General features: G+C 37.2%; 2 protein-coding genes across 7 annotated transcripts; one reads left to right on the top strand and one right to left on the bottom strand.

The window, feature by feature from the left end:
- Window positions 1-3,736: 3,736 nt before the first annotated feature.
- On the bottom strand, window positions 3,737-6,149 carry LOC105567783 (mitochondrial cardiolipin hydrolase). Of its 4 annotated transcripts, none has more exons than XM_012022919.1 (4): window positions 6,019-6,149; window positions 4,998-5,297; window positions 4,708-4,892; window positions 3,737-4,573 (listed from the first exon to the last, which is right to left on the bottom strand). In XM_012022919.1, the coding sequence occupies exons 2-4, from the start codon at window positions 5,255-5,257 to the stop codon at window positions 4,326-4,328; spliced, it is 693 nt and encodes a 230-aa protein (XP_011878309.1). In that variant the 5' UTR covers window positions 5,258-5,297; window positions 6,019-6,149; the 3' UTR covers window positions 3,737-4,325. The 4 variants fall into 4 exon arrangements, with proteins under 4 accessions (XP_011878309.1, XP_011878311.1, XP_011878312.1 ...); XM_012022921.1 differs by having other exon boundaries at window positions 4,998-5,211; window positions 6,019-6,147; XM_012022922.1 differs by lacking the exon at window positions 6,019-6,149 and adding an exon at window positions 5,904-6,012 and having other exon boundaries at window positions 4,998-5,211.
- Window positions 6,150-6,254: 105 nt separating this feature from the next.
- LOC105567784 (signal transducing adapter molecule 1) lies at window positions 6,255-11,149 on the top strand. 3 transcript variants are annotated; one of them, XM_012022925.1, is made up of 10 exons: window positions 6,255-6,704; window positions 7,161-7,321; window positions 7,393-7,638; window positions 7,939-8,014; window positions 8,107-8,319; window positions 8,403-8,522; window positions 8,666-8,815; window positions 8,893-9,113; window positions 9,192-9,427; window positions 9,656-11,149. In XM_012022925.1, the coding sequence occupies exons 1-10, from the start codon at window positions 6,662-6,664 to the stop codon at window positions 9,771-9,773; spliced, it is 1,584 nt and encodes a 527-aa protein (XP_011878315.1). In that variant the 5' UTR covers window positions 6,255-6,661; the 3' UTR covers window positions 9,774-11,149. The 3 variants fall into 3 exon arrangements, with proteins under 3 accessions (XP_011878315.1, XP_011878313.1, XP_011878314.1); XM_012022923.1 differs by having other exon boundaries at window positions 6,258-6,704; window positions 8,627-8,815; XM_012022924.1 differs by having other exon boundaries at window positions 6,258-6,704; window positions 8,627-8,815; window positions 9,659-11,149.
- Window positions 11,150-15,810: the final 4,661 nt, after the last annotated feature.

Here is a 15,810-nt window from a genome sequence, read left to right on the forward strand (position 1 = left end):
CATATTTATAAGTTAAAGAAGCATTTCTCAGCAAAAGTAAAAGTCCGTAACAATAAAACACGGTAAGACAAACGATTCGAATAATCGCAGCGATCGTAGTATTACAGCAACTGTAATCACTCGGTAACCTACTACCATGTCTATTATACATATCTACTTAACTGGTATGTCTGCTATGCGGTACATAAACTGTGGCAAACTAACTATATTAATCTACAAAACAACTACAGGCAGCGATCGCGGCTAATGGCAAGATAATCGCAATCGCTGCCAATTATTACCCCGTATTCCGGTTAACTCAAGCACACGATTCTATAACATACGATAACAGTATTAACTACATCTACGCTCCGCTACTAATCTACAAGCAGCGACAGCTAATCAGAAAATGATCGCGATTACTGCTAATTGACTGTGCAGTTAGCTATGTAAATACTAGAAATCATTACATATGTAAAGATCACTAATTATTACATTCATGAACATTAGTCTTCATGGCTTCCGGATGGTTGCCGCGTCTGTTTGCAGTGTGGTGCCACATGTGGAAGCCATGAAGACTAAAGAAGACAACAGCCGCGAAAGCCTGAAAGCCAAGATTCATGAACATTATCAATTATTAGAAATACAAACATTATATGTATGAAAATTTTGATTGAGTTCATGCACATCATTCTGTAAATGTGACGATCGTAAAAATAACTATATCAATTTTGTGATTGTAATATAGGGAACAATTATAAGCAGTAATCGCGGCTAATAAAAAAAATTATCACGCTCACCGCCAATTATTAACTATAATATCTGATATTCCGATTCATTCATGCATGCATTTCTTCAATATCCTTTAGTACCTGCTTCTCGTCGTTTGCCTGTGGTCGATGGATATTACGATTAGACGCAGAAGATTCACGCGCGATATGATCGGGATGATTTGTATCTGGGGTATTCGATTATGTTCGATAAAAAGTACACGCCAGGCGTGCTTCGATTCTCTCACACGAACGCAACGTAAAGGTAATTACATCGATTTCACGGTATTGATCCACAAAATAATTATACGCGGCGCAATGAGCATTGGCTGATGCAAAAAATATCGCGATTACCGCCCGATTACTACCGCATTTTTTTTTAATTAATTCGTGCACACTATAAATGCAACAATCACAACAGTAATTATATAACGAGTTTCCCTGGCGAACATTTTTAGCGAGAGATGATGTTTATATTTATTTATGAAGAGTTTTATCGACAGTTACATTGTTTATGAAGAGTTTTATCGATTCTTTACTCACAATAACATTTTACAAACACTTGGAAAACTATGATGGAAACGTTCGACATTGTATCATTAAACACAATTTGAACACTTGTAACCGTGAACATGTCATAAACAGCTCCGTGTTTACATTTATATCTCACAAACAATTCAATAAATGTTTTAAAACTGAAATGAAATATTGGCTCGACATTTAAACAAACTTCTTATAAACAAGTTATTTTCGCCAGGATTATTTACAGAGTAATTATAAAATGTTGATGAAAAAATTATTTCGCAACCACTGTCTAATTACTGTGTATATCTTTTATACATATGAATATTTCAATTAAGTCATGCATAATCCTATAAACAATTACAACATTAACTATTATAGTCATTTCATATCTAATTTATAGATATAAGTATGAGCAATAATTTCTTTATGCGCACGACCAATCTATGGATTTATAAAAAATCTATTGTCCGAAGAAATATTTGCTATCGCGTTCGCGCGTTATCGACACGCAATGTTACGATCCGAGGCACAGCAGGTCCCTTGATTACCGACGCGGTTAACCTTTCTAAAAAAGACGTGGTAAAATTGCTACGATCGCGCGTAATTCACTTAACGAAACTGTCGCAAAAATTCATTCTCCGCCGAAATATAATACTTCATGCTATTTCTAGTATTTCCTCACTCTCCTTCAGTACTTCTCGTCGTTTGTCTGTAGCCGACGGATATTCCGATTAGACGCCGAAAGTACATGCGATTTGATCGGGATGGTTTGTATCTGGGGCGTCCGATTATGTTCGACAAAAAGTATACGCCAGGAGTACTTCGAGTCTCTCGTACGAACGTAATGGTTAATTTCGCATATCTGCGACGCCAAGACTCACCGAAATCTGAGCCCGTGTTCTCAGTCTCGTGGCGCGCAGCGGCAAAACGTCGACGCTGACCGGCGAAACGACACCGATCGTGAAAATCCGCGGCAACCGACGCCTTCCGGCAATCGCCCGTCACTTTGGTCGGTGCTGCCGACGAAAACTTACGCTCGTTTTGCGCGATCAGAGGAAATATCTGCGAAAAATCGCAGAGTATTCGCGCTCCGCTGTCCGACCGACGTGCCGCCAAAAAGTGTCATGGCGGCCGAGAGGGCGCGAAACTTATTCGATTATCGGGAGAACTTGAAATATGCGATATTTGAAATTCGCGATAGAAAGTCGCGACGTTATCCACAGACTTTTGCGACAAATTGTTGCAATGATTAGCAATTAACGTTCTGTTTGACATTTTTCATAAAGATTTGAACAAACACGTACAATATCCTAGTGAGAAACCGAAAATTTCTGAATACAAAGAAAACAGAGATGAAACGCTTTCATTGTATACTGTTGTATACCTTTCGGAAATTACAAATGCGTACAGACATATACATACTTTTATCCGAATATCGTAAAACGCGAGTACAAATGATTTGAGGAGCGGAATTTACGAAACAGCGTGATAGGATAATGCACATACGAAAGGCTTTAAGTTTTTCTCTAGAAGACAAAATTATATGTTTTATCCCAATTTTTAGACTGATTATTTTATAAATTGATAGATCAATAAAGGGATCTATTTATGCCCAACTTATGGCAGAAGAATCATCTGCTTAATTTATGAATTTACAAATCGTCCTAATTCTTTCTTTTTGTCACCATAAAACGAGTAAACGCTTTTTAAAAATATATTTGATGAAGTTTTACAAATCTCTCTTGCATCAATGAAAAAATATAAATTAAAATAAAGAACAATTTGGAAAAAAATTGTGTCGGGCAGAATGGGAACACTGGCAGAAATATTGAAAATATTAAGTTATATATATACACACACAACTCATTCTGCAGCTGTTCGATAATAACTAACAATAAAAGCGCAGAAATAACGCTTTCTCCCCTGTTTCTCTATCCAAGATATAAAATGACTTCTTCAGTTGTCAGGCTAACTAAAATAAAATGAAATGATGTCTCATTGATTTAATTGCCAAGCCGCGTGACGCACATCTGTAATCGAATCTCTACTAATCCTTCGAGGCTCTTTATACGCGGCCGTGAACTCTTGAAGACCATGACTGTTCCCAGTTAAAGAAAATCAATATGCATCACGAGCGCAGCTTCATTTGTGCGAAAACAAAGGCCATCCTTAATACCAAGACGTAGTATCATGATGACGTCAGAATCGTCATGGCAACTCCCTTTGGTGCACCCACGCTGTTATGTTATCGCATTAACTTTAATCCAACAAGTCACAAAGATCCATCCGATTAGAGAATTAGTTCTATTAGTATCGCGTTTTTGTATCGATCATTTCGAGAAAGAAATATGTGCATAGCATATCCACATCTACAGGACAAACTGTGTAACGTTAAATAACACCATCTTTTATACCAAACATTAAACATTATATTTATATACAGTATATGTAGCCAGATAAAATATCTTTGTCTTTTTATAATAGAAAAATCTTACATTGTCTTCCTACATGTTGAGATCGTCAAGCAAACAATCAGAGAGGCTTCATTCGTCTCTTTATGCATTTATAAAGAGTTTGTACATGTAAAATAAAAAGTAAAATAAAAAAAAATTGGATAAATCATACCTCATTATACGTAACATTACACATACTCTTACATTTAGATTTAATCTTGGTAAAACTTAAACGTCATAGAATATAAAATAGTATTTTCTTATCAATAATTTAACATTTGTACGTCAGTTGATAATATCACGAATCAAGAATCTTGTTCGGACATTTCAAAAAGTAAAGTGTAAAATAAAAGATCTTTAGATATCTCAGATAAAAAAGTTAGACAAGTATATAACTTCTTAAGTTTAGACTTAGTCTTAGTAAACGTTACTATACATTATTATTTCTTACGAAGTCTATTTAACAGCTGTTTATCAGTAGATATTGTCACGAGTCAAGAATCTTTCTTGTTCAGACATTTAAAAAAATAAACAAAAAGATATCTAGGCTTTTTCTGTTGAAATTAAACAAGCACATTTGGAGTAAAAGAGAAAACTGTTACTCTATATTTGAATTGCTTAGATTAGTTTCCACAGTTACGGCACTGAGCAACGTCCACAAGTTTTCAAACTCTTTTACAAATGGCTGAACTATCGCTGGGTCGTTAGTCAGTAGAATGTTCTCAAAATTTCCAAAAAATGCTGATTTCGTCCAGTTTACACTGCCGGTTATCACAATCTTATTGTCAATAATAACAAATTTGTGATGCATCAGGGTGTCCAATCGCTTCGATATCGGCCTAATGCCTGCAAAACACAAAGCAACAACGTCAACTACAAAGCTGCTGGGTTATCAATCTAATAAGAATTCCAGATTACGAAATGTCTGCCAAACTAAATTTTCCATACAATATTTGTGTCAAGACTCTCTCGTCACAAACCTTCTTTGTAAAAGTTCATTATTTGGCTTATGTCATTCTTCGCCATGGACTCGTCCAATATTAACCTTACAACAACATTTCTCTTTTTGGCGTTTATAATTGCATTTGCTAAGTCTGGGAACGTGAAGAAGTACATGCATAGGTCCAAAGTATCGGTCGCAGAGTTCAAACAGTCCAATATCCGCCTGCAAATGTATCAAATATGTTCTGTACAGTTATATCGAGCTATGAAAGAGAAACAAACAAATAATTTTACTCTGCCGTATTTTATACTATTTTAGAAGGATTACATCAAGTATCCAACTGCACAATTCGGTTTCGTGCACACTTTCTTGATTCCCAAATGCGAACGACAAAGACTGGAAGACTGCATGAAGAACATAACTTCATAGATTTTTCCTTTCTCTGCGCCTTTGCAGAGCTGTTGCGCACAGCCGTTGGCAGTGTTGATCGCCAACCTCCGAGCACGTTTCTTGTACACTTTATACAACTGCCATATCATTTCTGATGCAAGAATGCCAGAAGTTACAAGGATGGCCATTCGCATCATTTTAGGGCTTGAGCTTAACGTCTTGGGAAACTGAAGATCTCTAAAAGGTTGATTCTTGAGAAACTTAAAGATTGAGAACAACTTGAAGATCTTTTGTTTTGATAATTGAGGAGATTCGTGCAGAATGTACTTGCTCGTAGAGAAAGATCCTCTCAGATCGTTGATTGAATAAAATAATAGATTACACACAAATGTGTCTTAGCTACCTGAAGAGCAATGGCCGCGTTCAGCAGACACAACTGTTGAGTGAGCGCTCAGTATGATTGGTTGATACTTTTAGATCCAGCCAATCATATTAAGAAATCACTGAGCGCTCACTCAACAGTTGTGCCTGCTGAACGCAGCCATTGCCTGTGTCCAGCAGAAGTTAGCGCTTGCTAAGCGCTTTGCGTTCATTGGATTATACTTTCAGATCTGTGCTGAAATAGAGCTATTCTTCTAGATCTATCCAATCAGCATAAAGCACTTATTAAGAGCCATTGGCTGTGTTCTCCAGAAGTTAGCGCTTAATAAGCGCTTTATGCTGATTGGATAGATCTAGAAGAATAGCTCTATTTCAGCACAGATCTGAAAGTATATTCGAATGAACGCAAAGCGCTTAGCAAGCGCTAACTTCTGCTGGACACAGGCATTGCTGCATATTTACCAAGAACAACTTGAAGATTCCGGATCTTTTGCTTTAACAGATGAGATTCACGCAGAATGTATTCGCACGTAGAGACCGTGGAATCCGACTAAAGAGCGTTATACTGTGTATTTACCAATTCCAATTACAGCTCGATAAGACGAGACGAAGGTAAGAATACGATAGGGTTTGTTTACGTATTAGTCGTCATTCACGTGGCGGCCGAGTCAGGCGGAAGAGAGAAGTGGCGAGCGCGATCGGCAGCGCCACCTCGGTTCTCGCGCGTTTCGGGGAAAGTGTCGGGGGAGAGCGATGATTCGTGGTCTCGCGCGCGCGCCGCGGTCGCCCGACGTCATTCGATATCTCGATCGTCGTCGAGCACCGACTGTGAAACTCCCGCGTGAGACTCCACTTTGGCACGCGCGTATCCGTGCTTGGACGATAAATCCCGAAGGAGGAGGAACGCGTCTCTCCCCAAGGACGCCGGATCCAGCTGTAACCTCGGCGTCGCGGGCGATCCTCGCGGGCGAAAGCCGCGCTCGGCCGACGGCCGCGGTCTCGATAGCTATCGATATAGGCACCTCCGGCGGATCCGGGGGGCAAGATGTCGGTCGGTGCGGCGGTGACAGAGCGGAGTATCGCCAGTCGCTCGGCCGGACTGTGTTTGTGAGTAAATATCAGCTGAATGCGCAGGGCGATCCCGCGGCGACGACGTGCCGACGTGCGAGCGCGACGACGACAGTAGACGACGGGTCTGGACGGCTGTGGCGCGCGCGACGATGGGCCTCTTCCCGACCTCCTCGCCCTTCGACGCTGACGTCGGTGAGTAATACCCTCGGCGCTTTCACCTCGCGGGGACGGGTGTCGCCTGGCCGTGGCGCGCGTCGCCGAGAGGCGGCGGCCCGCTCGGCGTGGCGCGCGCGTTATCGCCGAGGGCGATCCGCTTGCTCGCGCGACCGACCGACCGACCAACGGCGAGCCTCCTCCACGTCGGACATGCATTAAGCGGTTGTTGACACTTGACCTCCGGCCCCCGCGAGCCCGATTCGCGCGGTACGGGGCGGCGCGCGGCGATTCCGCTCGACGCGCGATGACAGCTCGCCGCCTGATATCTTTCCCTCGGCCTGCTACCTTTGTCGCGCTCTTATCGACGATGCCCCCAACAAGTTGTCCCAATCTTTTGTACCTTTTGTTCCAAGAAAAGAGCTTCGTGCCACTTTTCGTTGTGCGTATCACTCGACGTGCCACTCTTCACATTGTCATTTTGATTGCATTCAGAAAAGGCAACCAACGAGAAGAACGTGACGGAAGAATGGGGAAAGATAATGGATATCTGCGACAAAGTGGGCACCTCCAGTCAGAACGCCAAGGACTGTTTACGTTCCATCGTCAAGAGATTGTACTGCCAGGACCCACACGTGGTCATACAGGCTATCACAGTTAGTACATTTGCCATTAGCGAATGTCCTCGACTCATTCCACCAAATCTGATTGTTCGCCTTTGATTCAGCTGCTGGACGCTTGCGCCAGTAATTGCGGAAAGGCTTTCCACCTGGAAATTGCGTCCAGAGATTTCGAGGGTGACCTGAGGAAGCTCATTAACCACCCGCAGCCGAAAATAGTGGATAAAACCAAAGCGCTGTTGAAGAAGTGGGTGGAGGGTGATTTTAAAACGGATCCGCAATTGAATCTGATTCCAAGCTTGTACAACAAGCTCAGAAGCGAGGGCCATGACTTTTCGTCTGTCTCGGACACGGTGAGTCTTTATCCCGCTGCAATTAGTGTCGCGCCCTCGTTGTTAATTGTAGATATGTAAGTGGTTTGTATCCATTGCAAAGTCGAGTATTGAATTGCAACTCCATACCGAGCTGCATTGTTTAAATCAGTCAGATAAGACTATCACTTGTTGACACTGTACGTTCCTTTCATAAGCCGTTGCAGTTGCCTCATGAGCCGTTACATGCATTTCGAATGGATCAACTTATCGGGCATGCGATATTATTAATTTGACTTCATTTTTTTTTCTTACTATAATGTAAAACATAATGTTTTTTAGCCGAAACGTTCTAGCGCTCTGAGCAGGGATCCTAATGTAGTAACAAATTCCCAAGAAGAATCAGATATTGCTAGAGGTAATAGCTCAATATTATTTCCATTATACATTTGACATCATTTTAAACTTATTATATTGTTATACTTAATTATTGTATGGACAATATTTTAGCCATACAGCTTTCGTTGCAAGAAAATAAGACGCATACTCAAAGTACTTCGTCGCATAGTTCGCCAGCCTCTAAAAAAAGTACTAGCTTATATCCTAGTGTGAATTCTGTGCTTGGGGCCTCAAGCACGTCCCAAGAAGGCAGGAAAGTACGCGCTCTGTATGATTTTGAAGCTGCAGAGGACAATGAACTGACATTCTTAGCAGGAGAAATAAGTACGTGAGGATTACAACACAGAAGTACAAACAACACACACGAAGATATTAGAAACGAATTTGTAACTTTTTTATTTGTTTAGTTAACATTTTGGACGACTCTCATCCAAATTGGTGGAAGGGTAGCAATCAAAGAGGCGAAGGCCTCTTCCCCTCCAATTTTGTTACTGCTGATTTGTCTGTTGAGCCAGAAGAGTTTACAAGTGAGATATATGCGACTAAATTAACTTTCTACTTTAAAGCTTAAATGTCATCAAATGATTATACGATCACGAGTGAATTAATACATGAATGCATTTGTACGCAGAATTGGAACATAGTAACAAGAAATTAGTGCAATTTGCAGAAGAAGTAGAAGTCAAAATGGTGAAGCGTGAACCCGAAGTGGTGGAAGTTGAAATAGATGAAAAGAAAATGGACAGATTATTACATCTGCTTCACGAAGCTGATCCACAATGTGATACCTCCGATCCTCAGGAAATGCTTGATTTAGAAGGTGACTACGAATCTCGATGGAAACGTTAAATTACAAAAGAAAATGTTACAAGTGTTTCCATCTATCGCCTTTTGCAGAGCAAGTTACTGCAATGGGGCCCTTGATTGATGCGGCTTTGGAGAAGGTAGACAGGCGGCATGCGCAGCTTACCCAATTAAGTTCCGATTTGGTTGACGCTCTCAATTTGTACCATACCCTGATGAGAGAACCTCCAACGCCGTCTGGATACACTTTGCCTAAGATGCAGCCACACATAAGTCCTTATCCATTCCACAATCCGGGACCACCACCAACGCACGTAAGTGCCTCGACTAGCTCCGAGTAACGATTCTTACAATAGCGCGAGATATTCTGACACTGCCACATCCTTCCGCAGATGTTTAATGGTATGCCGCCTTCTCCGTTCCCCACTGGGGCTGGCACAGGTCCGGTGGGGCCGTACAACACGAGTCTGCCGAGCAACGAGTACATGGGTCCTACCAGTATGCCAAACATTACTTTGCCACAACATTTTCATGTTCAGTCAGGACCCCACCAACATCCGCCTGGACATCCACAAGGATCATCTTTGCCGCCGCCTGATCAAAATAACCTCCCTTATCAACCACAGGGGTATGTGTAATTTTTATTGCGACACTGATCTCGAAACTCGCTATAGGCAGAGTAAGTTCAAAAAGATTTCCATGATTTCTCATACGTAAATTATAATATACAATCGTGCACATTTTTTAAATCATATATAATATTGTTTAGCGCATTATGTTTTATTGATTACGTTCAATGTTATATTTTCTCTTTTGTTTTTTAATGCAAGAAATGATAATTTAATATATCATATAGCAGATATCCACCTCAAAGCGGCCCAGCACCCGGGCCATATGGTCCGCCTGGACCTACAGGACCATCTGTAAATCAGCAATCACAATATGCTCCACCGAACGGGCAACACATGATGTAAAGCAAAGCTTATGCGTTACGAACTCAACCTGTACTCTAATTCAAATTGTACAATATTACTACAATATTATAATTATTTAAATAAACATACCCAAAGTAGCCAAAGATAATGGGTTTTTAATATAAATTTTATGTTTAAATCTAAGATCTACTGTTTTAACTATATACATGCGATTAAGAAACACAAAGCAGAAAGTGACTTATGTTGTCTACAACACATTTAGTTTTGTAACTGTTAAATATTTTATTCTCAGACTGTTCAGTTTTAATTTATACATTCCTTCAACTAGTTTGATTTGTGCTATTTAATTGTTTGATTCACATTATTAAAAAGGAATATTCATTATAATATTCATAAATGTATCACTGTATCTGTAAAAATATTTTAAATTCTACTTTTCTCTATGCATTATGTTAAATGATATTTCTCTTATAGTTTTACATATATGCATATATAAATACAAAAATATTAATTCTTCGTGCTTTGTTTCACATCTAAGTTGTAAGCATTATTATATATGTGTCATAAATTGTAAGTTTCGCATTTTTTAAATATTATATATATTTTGAATATGTCTCAGCAATGTGTCGCAAAATACACGAAATATGAGATTTTGAAATTTATGCATGAATAGAAAAGCTCAAGAAATGTTTTATAGTTTTCTACTCTGCCATCGATCAAATGATTGCAAAACAGGGATTGCAGCGTGATTATAGGGAAACGAAGTGATATTATTGTTAAAGGAGTGTTACAGTCACGAAGTGTTGTTAAGGCTTTTTAATTATCAAACAATGATTGAAACATCTTTTGCAAGAAAATGTCTCAATATGGTCTAGTCTCTCCATTGTGTACAATAAGACTAATTCCTATTAATCGCTTAAAAAGTAGCGAGACTGCGAGAAATTTTTTATCGATTGTTAAATAATAAGCGATATTTGTACATATACTACGAAACGTCCTGTCTCGAATATGTAACGGAAATGGCCAACGCTTTTCGGCCATTTACAATGTATTCAAATTATCATTATGTTAACGTGTTTTATTCTTCAGTTCAATGCATATCGGCATGATCATTTAAAGCGTACGACTTCTGACGCAAAAGAGAAGAAAGAAACATAAGTACACAACGGTGCTATGGGTAAAATTCACGACTCAAGTCTGAACGAAAACATAATTTAAGGCATAATTTATAGAGGTAGAACGTACCACGACGTTTTTGTAGCAGTGATATTGTGTACATCGTACATTTAAGCGAATAAAGATGGAAACGAGATAGAAATTAAAAGCGAGACAAATAACAGGTTCTATGGAGAGTAGGCGCTATTTATGCTGTGTATGTTACGTTACCATTAAAGTGGCTTTATTTATACAATCAATTATCGCTTCAATTCCTTCTTTCTTGTATGCATACGGATTTATCTGACGAAACAAAAAATCTCGCGACAAAAAGCGACTATATTATGTAAACACCAAAAATACCTAAAAAGATACATTTTTCGAAATGTTCACTTACATTATTTCTTCTCCATCAATATCATACTTTTCCCACATCGCAGCTATTGACGAAACCTTGACGGGATGCTAAGAATACGATAGGAAAGTGTTCAGCAGATAAATATCAGTTATCACTTAAAGTTCGAAAATTTGTGTATGATTTCAGCATCCAACGTCTCTCAGTGTTAAAAAATATTGTTGCAACATTTACTATATATTCTGTACATTTATGCACGTGATATAAGCTTTTGGGCCACGGATTCTTCTCGGTGCTATCTGTCACTTTTAACTAAACAATAATGAATATTGTCGCTGATTACAGACCATAGTTGAAGAATGTATCTTTTAATTGTTATGTTGATTCCTATATCCGTCATACATTATTATATACGTAAAAGGTGCTTATTAATTTTTTCGCTTTTTTCTCGCTGCGCCTTGCCATGTCGGCGATACTTTTACAGTAATAATCGCTTCTTAATAGTCTTTAATGATATTTAAAATTACATAATGGGCTGCGCACAGCAGAACGCCTGAAGATATACATGTAGATGTACAGGGAATAATATAATTCCCCGTAATGGAAGATTTACGATCGATGGAACAATGAATTAATGATTGAAAAATCCCGCAAACATGTCCCGTTATTAAACGTTTGTTTTTCTTATGCAACACATGGCACGCATCCGCGTGCATAAATTTTATTCTTGTGCGTAAGTTTTATTCCCGTGCGATTCTCCTTTAATACGAAGTGAGCTTTATAAGCAATTTGCAAAAATCCAATTGCCCTTTATTACAATATATAATTATACTGCAATATATTTTTGTTTCCCTCTATATTTTATTTTGCAATATGCATGTTAAATCGCTCGCGTATGTATTATTATGTTGCGCACTTGTTATTACCAATTAAAAGTTTCTAATGCTGTATTATATGTCACGCAGATTTAAATAGATAATATGTTAACTAATTTATGAACAATTACGTGTAAGAATTTCCTAAGCGAGTTTGCAAATATTCATGCGTGAATAACATAAGCATCACTAACGCGCCTGATGAACGAATAATAGTACGCGTATTAACATCTAATGAATTATTCTAAAACGTGAGAAAATTTATATGCAACCGCCTGTAGCGCATACGAGATGTATAAATGTTTAATTATTCTAATATTAATTATTAGCGTATTGCGTTGAAAAGTTCTTGAAAAATTCTTTTATTAACGCTGTCCATAATTCTTTTTAATTAATATTGCTGATTTTTCTATATAGATAGTCTGTTTAGATAATTGTATTCGTTTATATTCTTCATTAATTTTAATATACCGATATACTTTCTGATACACTTTTTACCGTTGATATCGTGTACCGCTTTTTCGCTCTTAATTGCTATTTACACTGCACGCATCACTTTCTTTTATCGGTCGTTTATATCATTTCGTATATCGCATGGTGTATCGATAACGGATTGATGCAACTTCCTTATAACTGTTTTGCTGATAAAATCATTAGAATAATGAATGGATTCCCTTGGCAATGGCATTTCTTAGATCGACAATGGACCAAGCAACCTTGGCATTAACATTCTAGATCTCTCGGTTTCGTTTCCAAGCCGCAGACAAGACTTCGTGACTATCAATCATGATAGCCGAGTCACCGTAAAATATCTTAGTCATGCAATAAAACGAAAAAAAATTCTAACTTATACTTCTAGCTTTATCAACGTTAGCAATCATTCAGTATCAACATTTATCAGTAATTGCTATATATATAATGATTAATAGCTTTATGTGGTATATATTTATTAATCTATTAATCACACATTATTTATTGAACTTGCAGAGAAAAGAAAATCCAACTTCTGGTACTGTAAGAATTACAAAAATTAATGGATTTTTGTAGAATTTTAATTTGAGACTTGGTTACATCGACACAGGATGCTAAGACATGAAACCTTACAATAAATGGTTATTTTCTCTTTTCTCTCCCATATTTCTATCAAACGGGAAAAATTTCAAATTTTTTATTCTAAGTCTTTGTTGGTCGACAATTGCAATGGTCTTTTTGTGTTGCCTAATGTTCTAAATATCGTCATTTTCAAAATGGATTTTGCCTATTAAGGCAATGTTTTGTATGCTATCATTTTTACTGTTCTCATATGTGGCTCAAGGCCAATGCAATTATTTTTCTAGGTCTAGGATCGGCTCATCCCAGGTCACATTCACGCGAATATATCTGCAACGATCGAAAGCGATGAGCATTGACTTAATCGAAACGACAATGACTTGCATTTCTTCATAAACATAAAAACACTTTGTTACAATATTTCCAATAAGAAATGAGGTTTTTAAACACAACGTATAATTACACACAACGTATAATTAAGTATGTTATTTAAGTATGATTCAGCTAATAAAATTAACAGTCATGTTCTGTCAGTCACTGCACAATATTTTTAGTTTTTTAAATATTGAAAAGTATATAGAATATTTACAGTATATAAATTACAATTCTGGTATGCAAGGGTTAACCTTTTAAGCAATCATTTAAATACTATAAAAACTTATCTGTTGATAACGAGAATAGCTATTGAAATACCCGTTAAAAACTACTGTTTTATTTAAATGTAAATGAAAGATTAACAGAATAAAAGAATATTAAAATAAATTATCAAACGTAGCCGTTGTAGCAAAATTATTGATAGCAATATCTTATTGTTAGTAGACTATTAAAATATAACTTTTTATCTCCCTCGTTCATAAATATTACGACGATTTATAACAATAAGTTGCGGTTAAATTAAGATTAAAATTTTCTTTAAACAATTCGAATTCCTTTCTAAAACGAAACTTCCTCTATATGAGGAAGCAATAATCGATGAAACTTATATACATAGATCATGCAGATATATGGAAGAGTAATGATAAAGAATATAATGATGGAAGAAACTAAGATTAGAGTTAAGTGATGACATTTATTTTTCCAATTAAAAGATAGCACGTCATACTTTACACTAAATTAAATAGTAACGATTTATGGAACGTGAAGAAAGAGGTCTCGCAATGTATCTGTCTGTTGAATCGAAATACAAAACACGTCTGGCTACTTGAATGTGCACAAGTTCGAAATCAATAAATCTGAAAACATTTTGATAACGTCGCGTGATGCACCTTTATTATTGTCGTTGCATTTCTTCCGCATGATTCACCATCGCTGATAAGAAGTCGCGTTAGCAAGATTATTATTTTGTTTGTAATATCAGCGATAAAATACTAAATCAATCTGTTCTTCCGAATGAAGTATGATACTATTTATCTTCTTATAGATAATTTCATGATGATTCATTAAAAGGAAACAGCTAAAATTACAGTTTAAAAAGCAACGGGCGGTATTATCTATACAAGAATAATTTTGATTAATTTCTAATCTCAGCTTGTTAAGTAATATACCTTCCGCATAGGGCAACAGCTTTCCTACAGCTTAATAAAGCAATTGCGTGCAAACTTTAGCACCATTAGGTAATAATTATTGCAGGTGTATGCATCAGTTCTCAAATTTCCCGATCATAGATAAATGCCCACTTCGAAAGGTCAGGTTTCTATCTGTCATAGATTAAACAGCAGAGTAGTAGTAGCTATAGATTAAACAGTAGTGAGGCGTCGCGAAAGGTTGTGCATTTTATTAGCGGTATATTTGATATTTAACAGGGTTTGACCTCAAGGACCATGCGAACATAATCTGCGAATTTAATGGGCGGCGGTACGATTAGATCAGGCATCTTTGAAAGATTGTCAGATCCGTGCGAAACGACGATCTAATCTACGCCAATATAATAATCACCACCGAATAATCAATTGAGAGAATTATAATCATTCTTTTTATTATACTCATATAATATTCCAAAAATTAGTAAATTTTTAATTTTTGTTACTGTAATGTTAGTACTAAAATGAAGGAAGTTTTGCCGATGATTTATGACGATCATAATCTCCAGATTTAAATCTTTGCGATCTTTTATATCTTAATGTAAAATCGATTCCGATATTTCTATATATTTAAAGTTCAGTTAGGGAAAGAGATGATTTTCTTTTCAGCGATTCTCATGTCTCCTATATAATGCATATCAACGGAATTGCCTATCTTTTTATCCTTGACGAATCTTGCGCTAATTTACATTACTTCACGAGGGAATAGTAGTAGGCAGCAGTTTCTTCGTTGTGGTTTTCGTAATAATTATTTCTGTCGTCCTCGTTGCGTATATGAACATTCTCAATCTTGATACGGAAAGAACACGAGAATAATAATGCACTACTGCCGCTAGAATATTATTATTGGATATAATGATTCTGTGTGGAAACTATTTTTCAAAGTCAATTCCGTAAAAAGAATAAGAAAGGAAGTCATAAAAATATTCTTGTTAATCGTATCAGCACATTTAGAGAATATTAAACTGAATAACATATGTAATAAATCATATCTTGTTGCTATTGTTAAAAAATAATTAATTATGGCTAATATAAGTATTATTTTCTGAAATATATGAGTA

The sequence above is a fragment of the Vollenhovia emeryi genome, unplaced genomic scaffold (genome assembly GCF_000949405.1).
Source record: "Vollenhovia emeryi isolate VEMERY1.0 unplaced genomic scaffold, V.emery_V1.0 DF939134.1, whole genome shotgun sequence".
NCBI lineage: Eukaryota > Metazoa > Arthropoda > Insecta > Hymenoptera > Formicidae > Vollenhovia > Vollenhovia emeryi.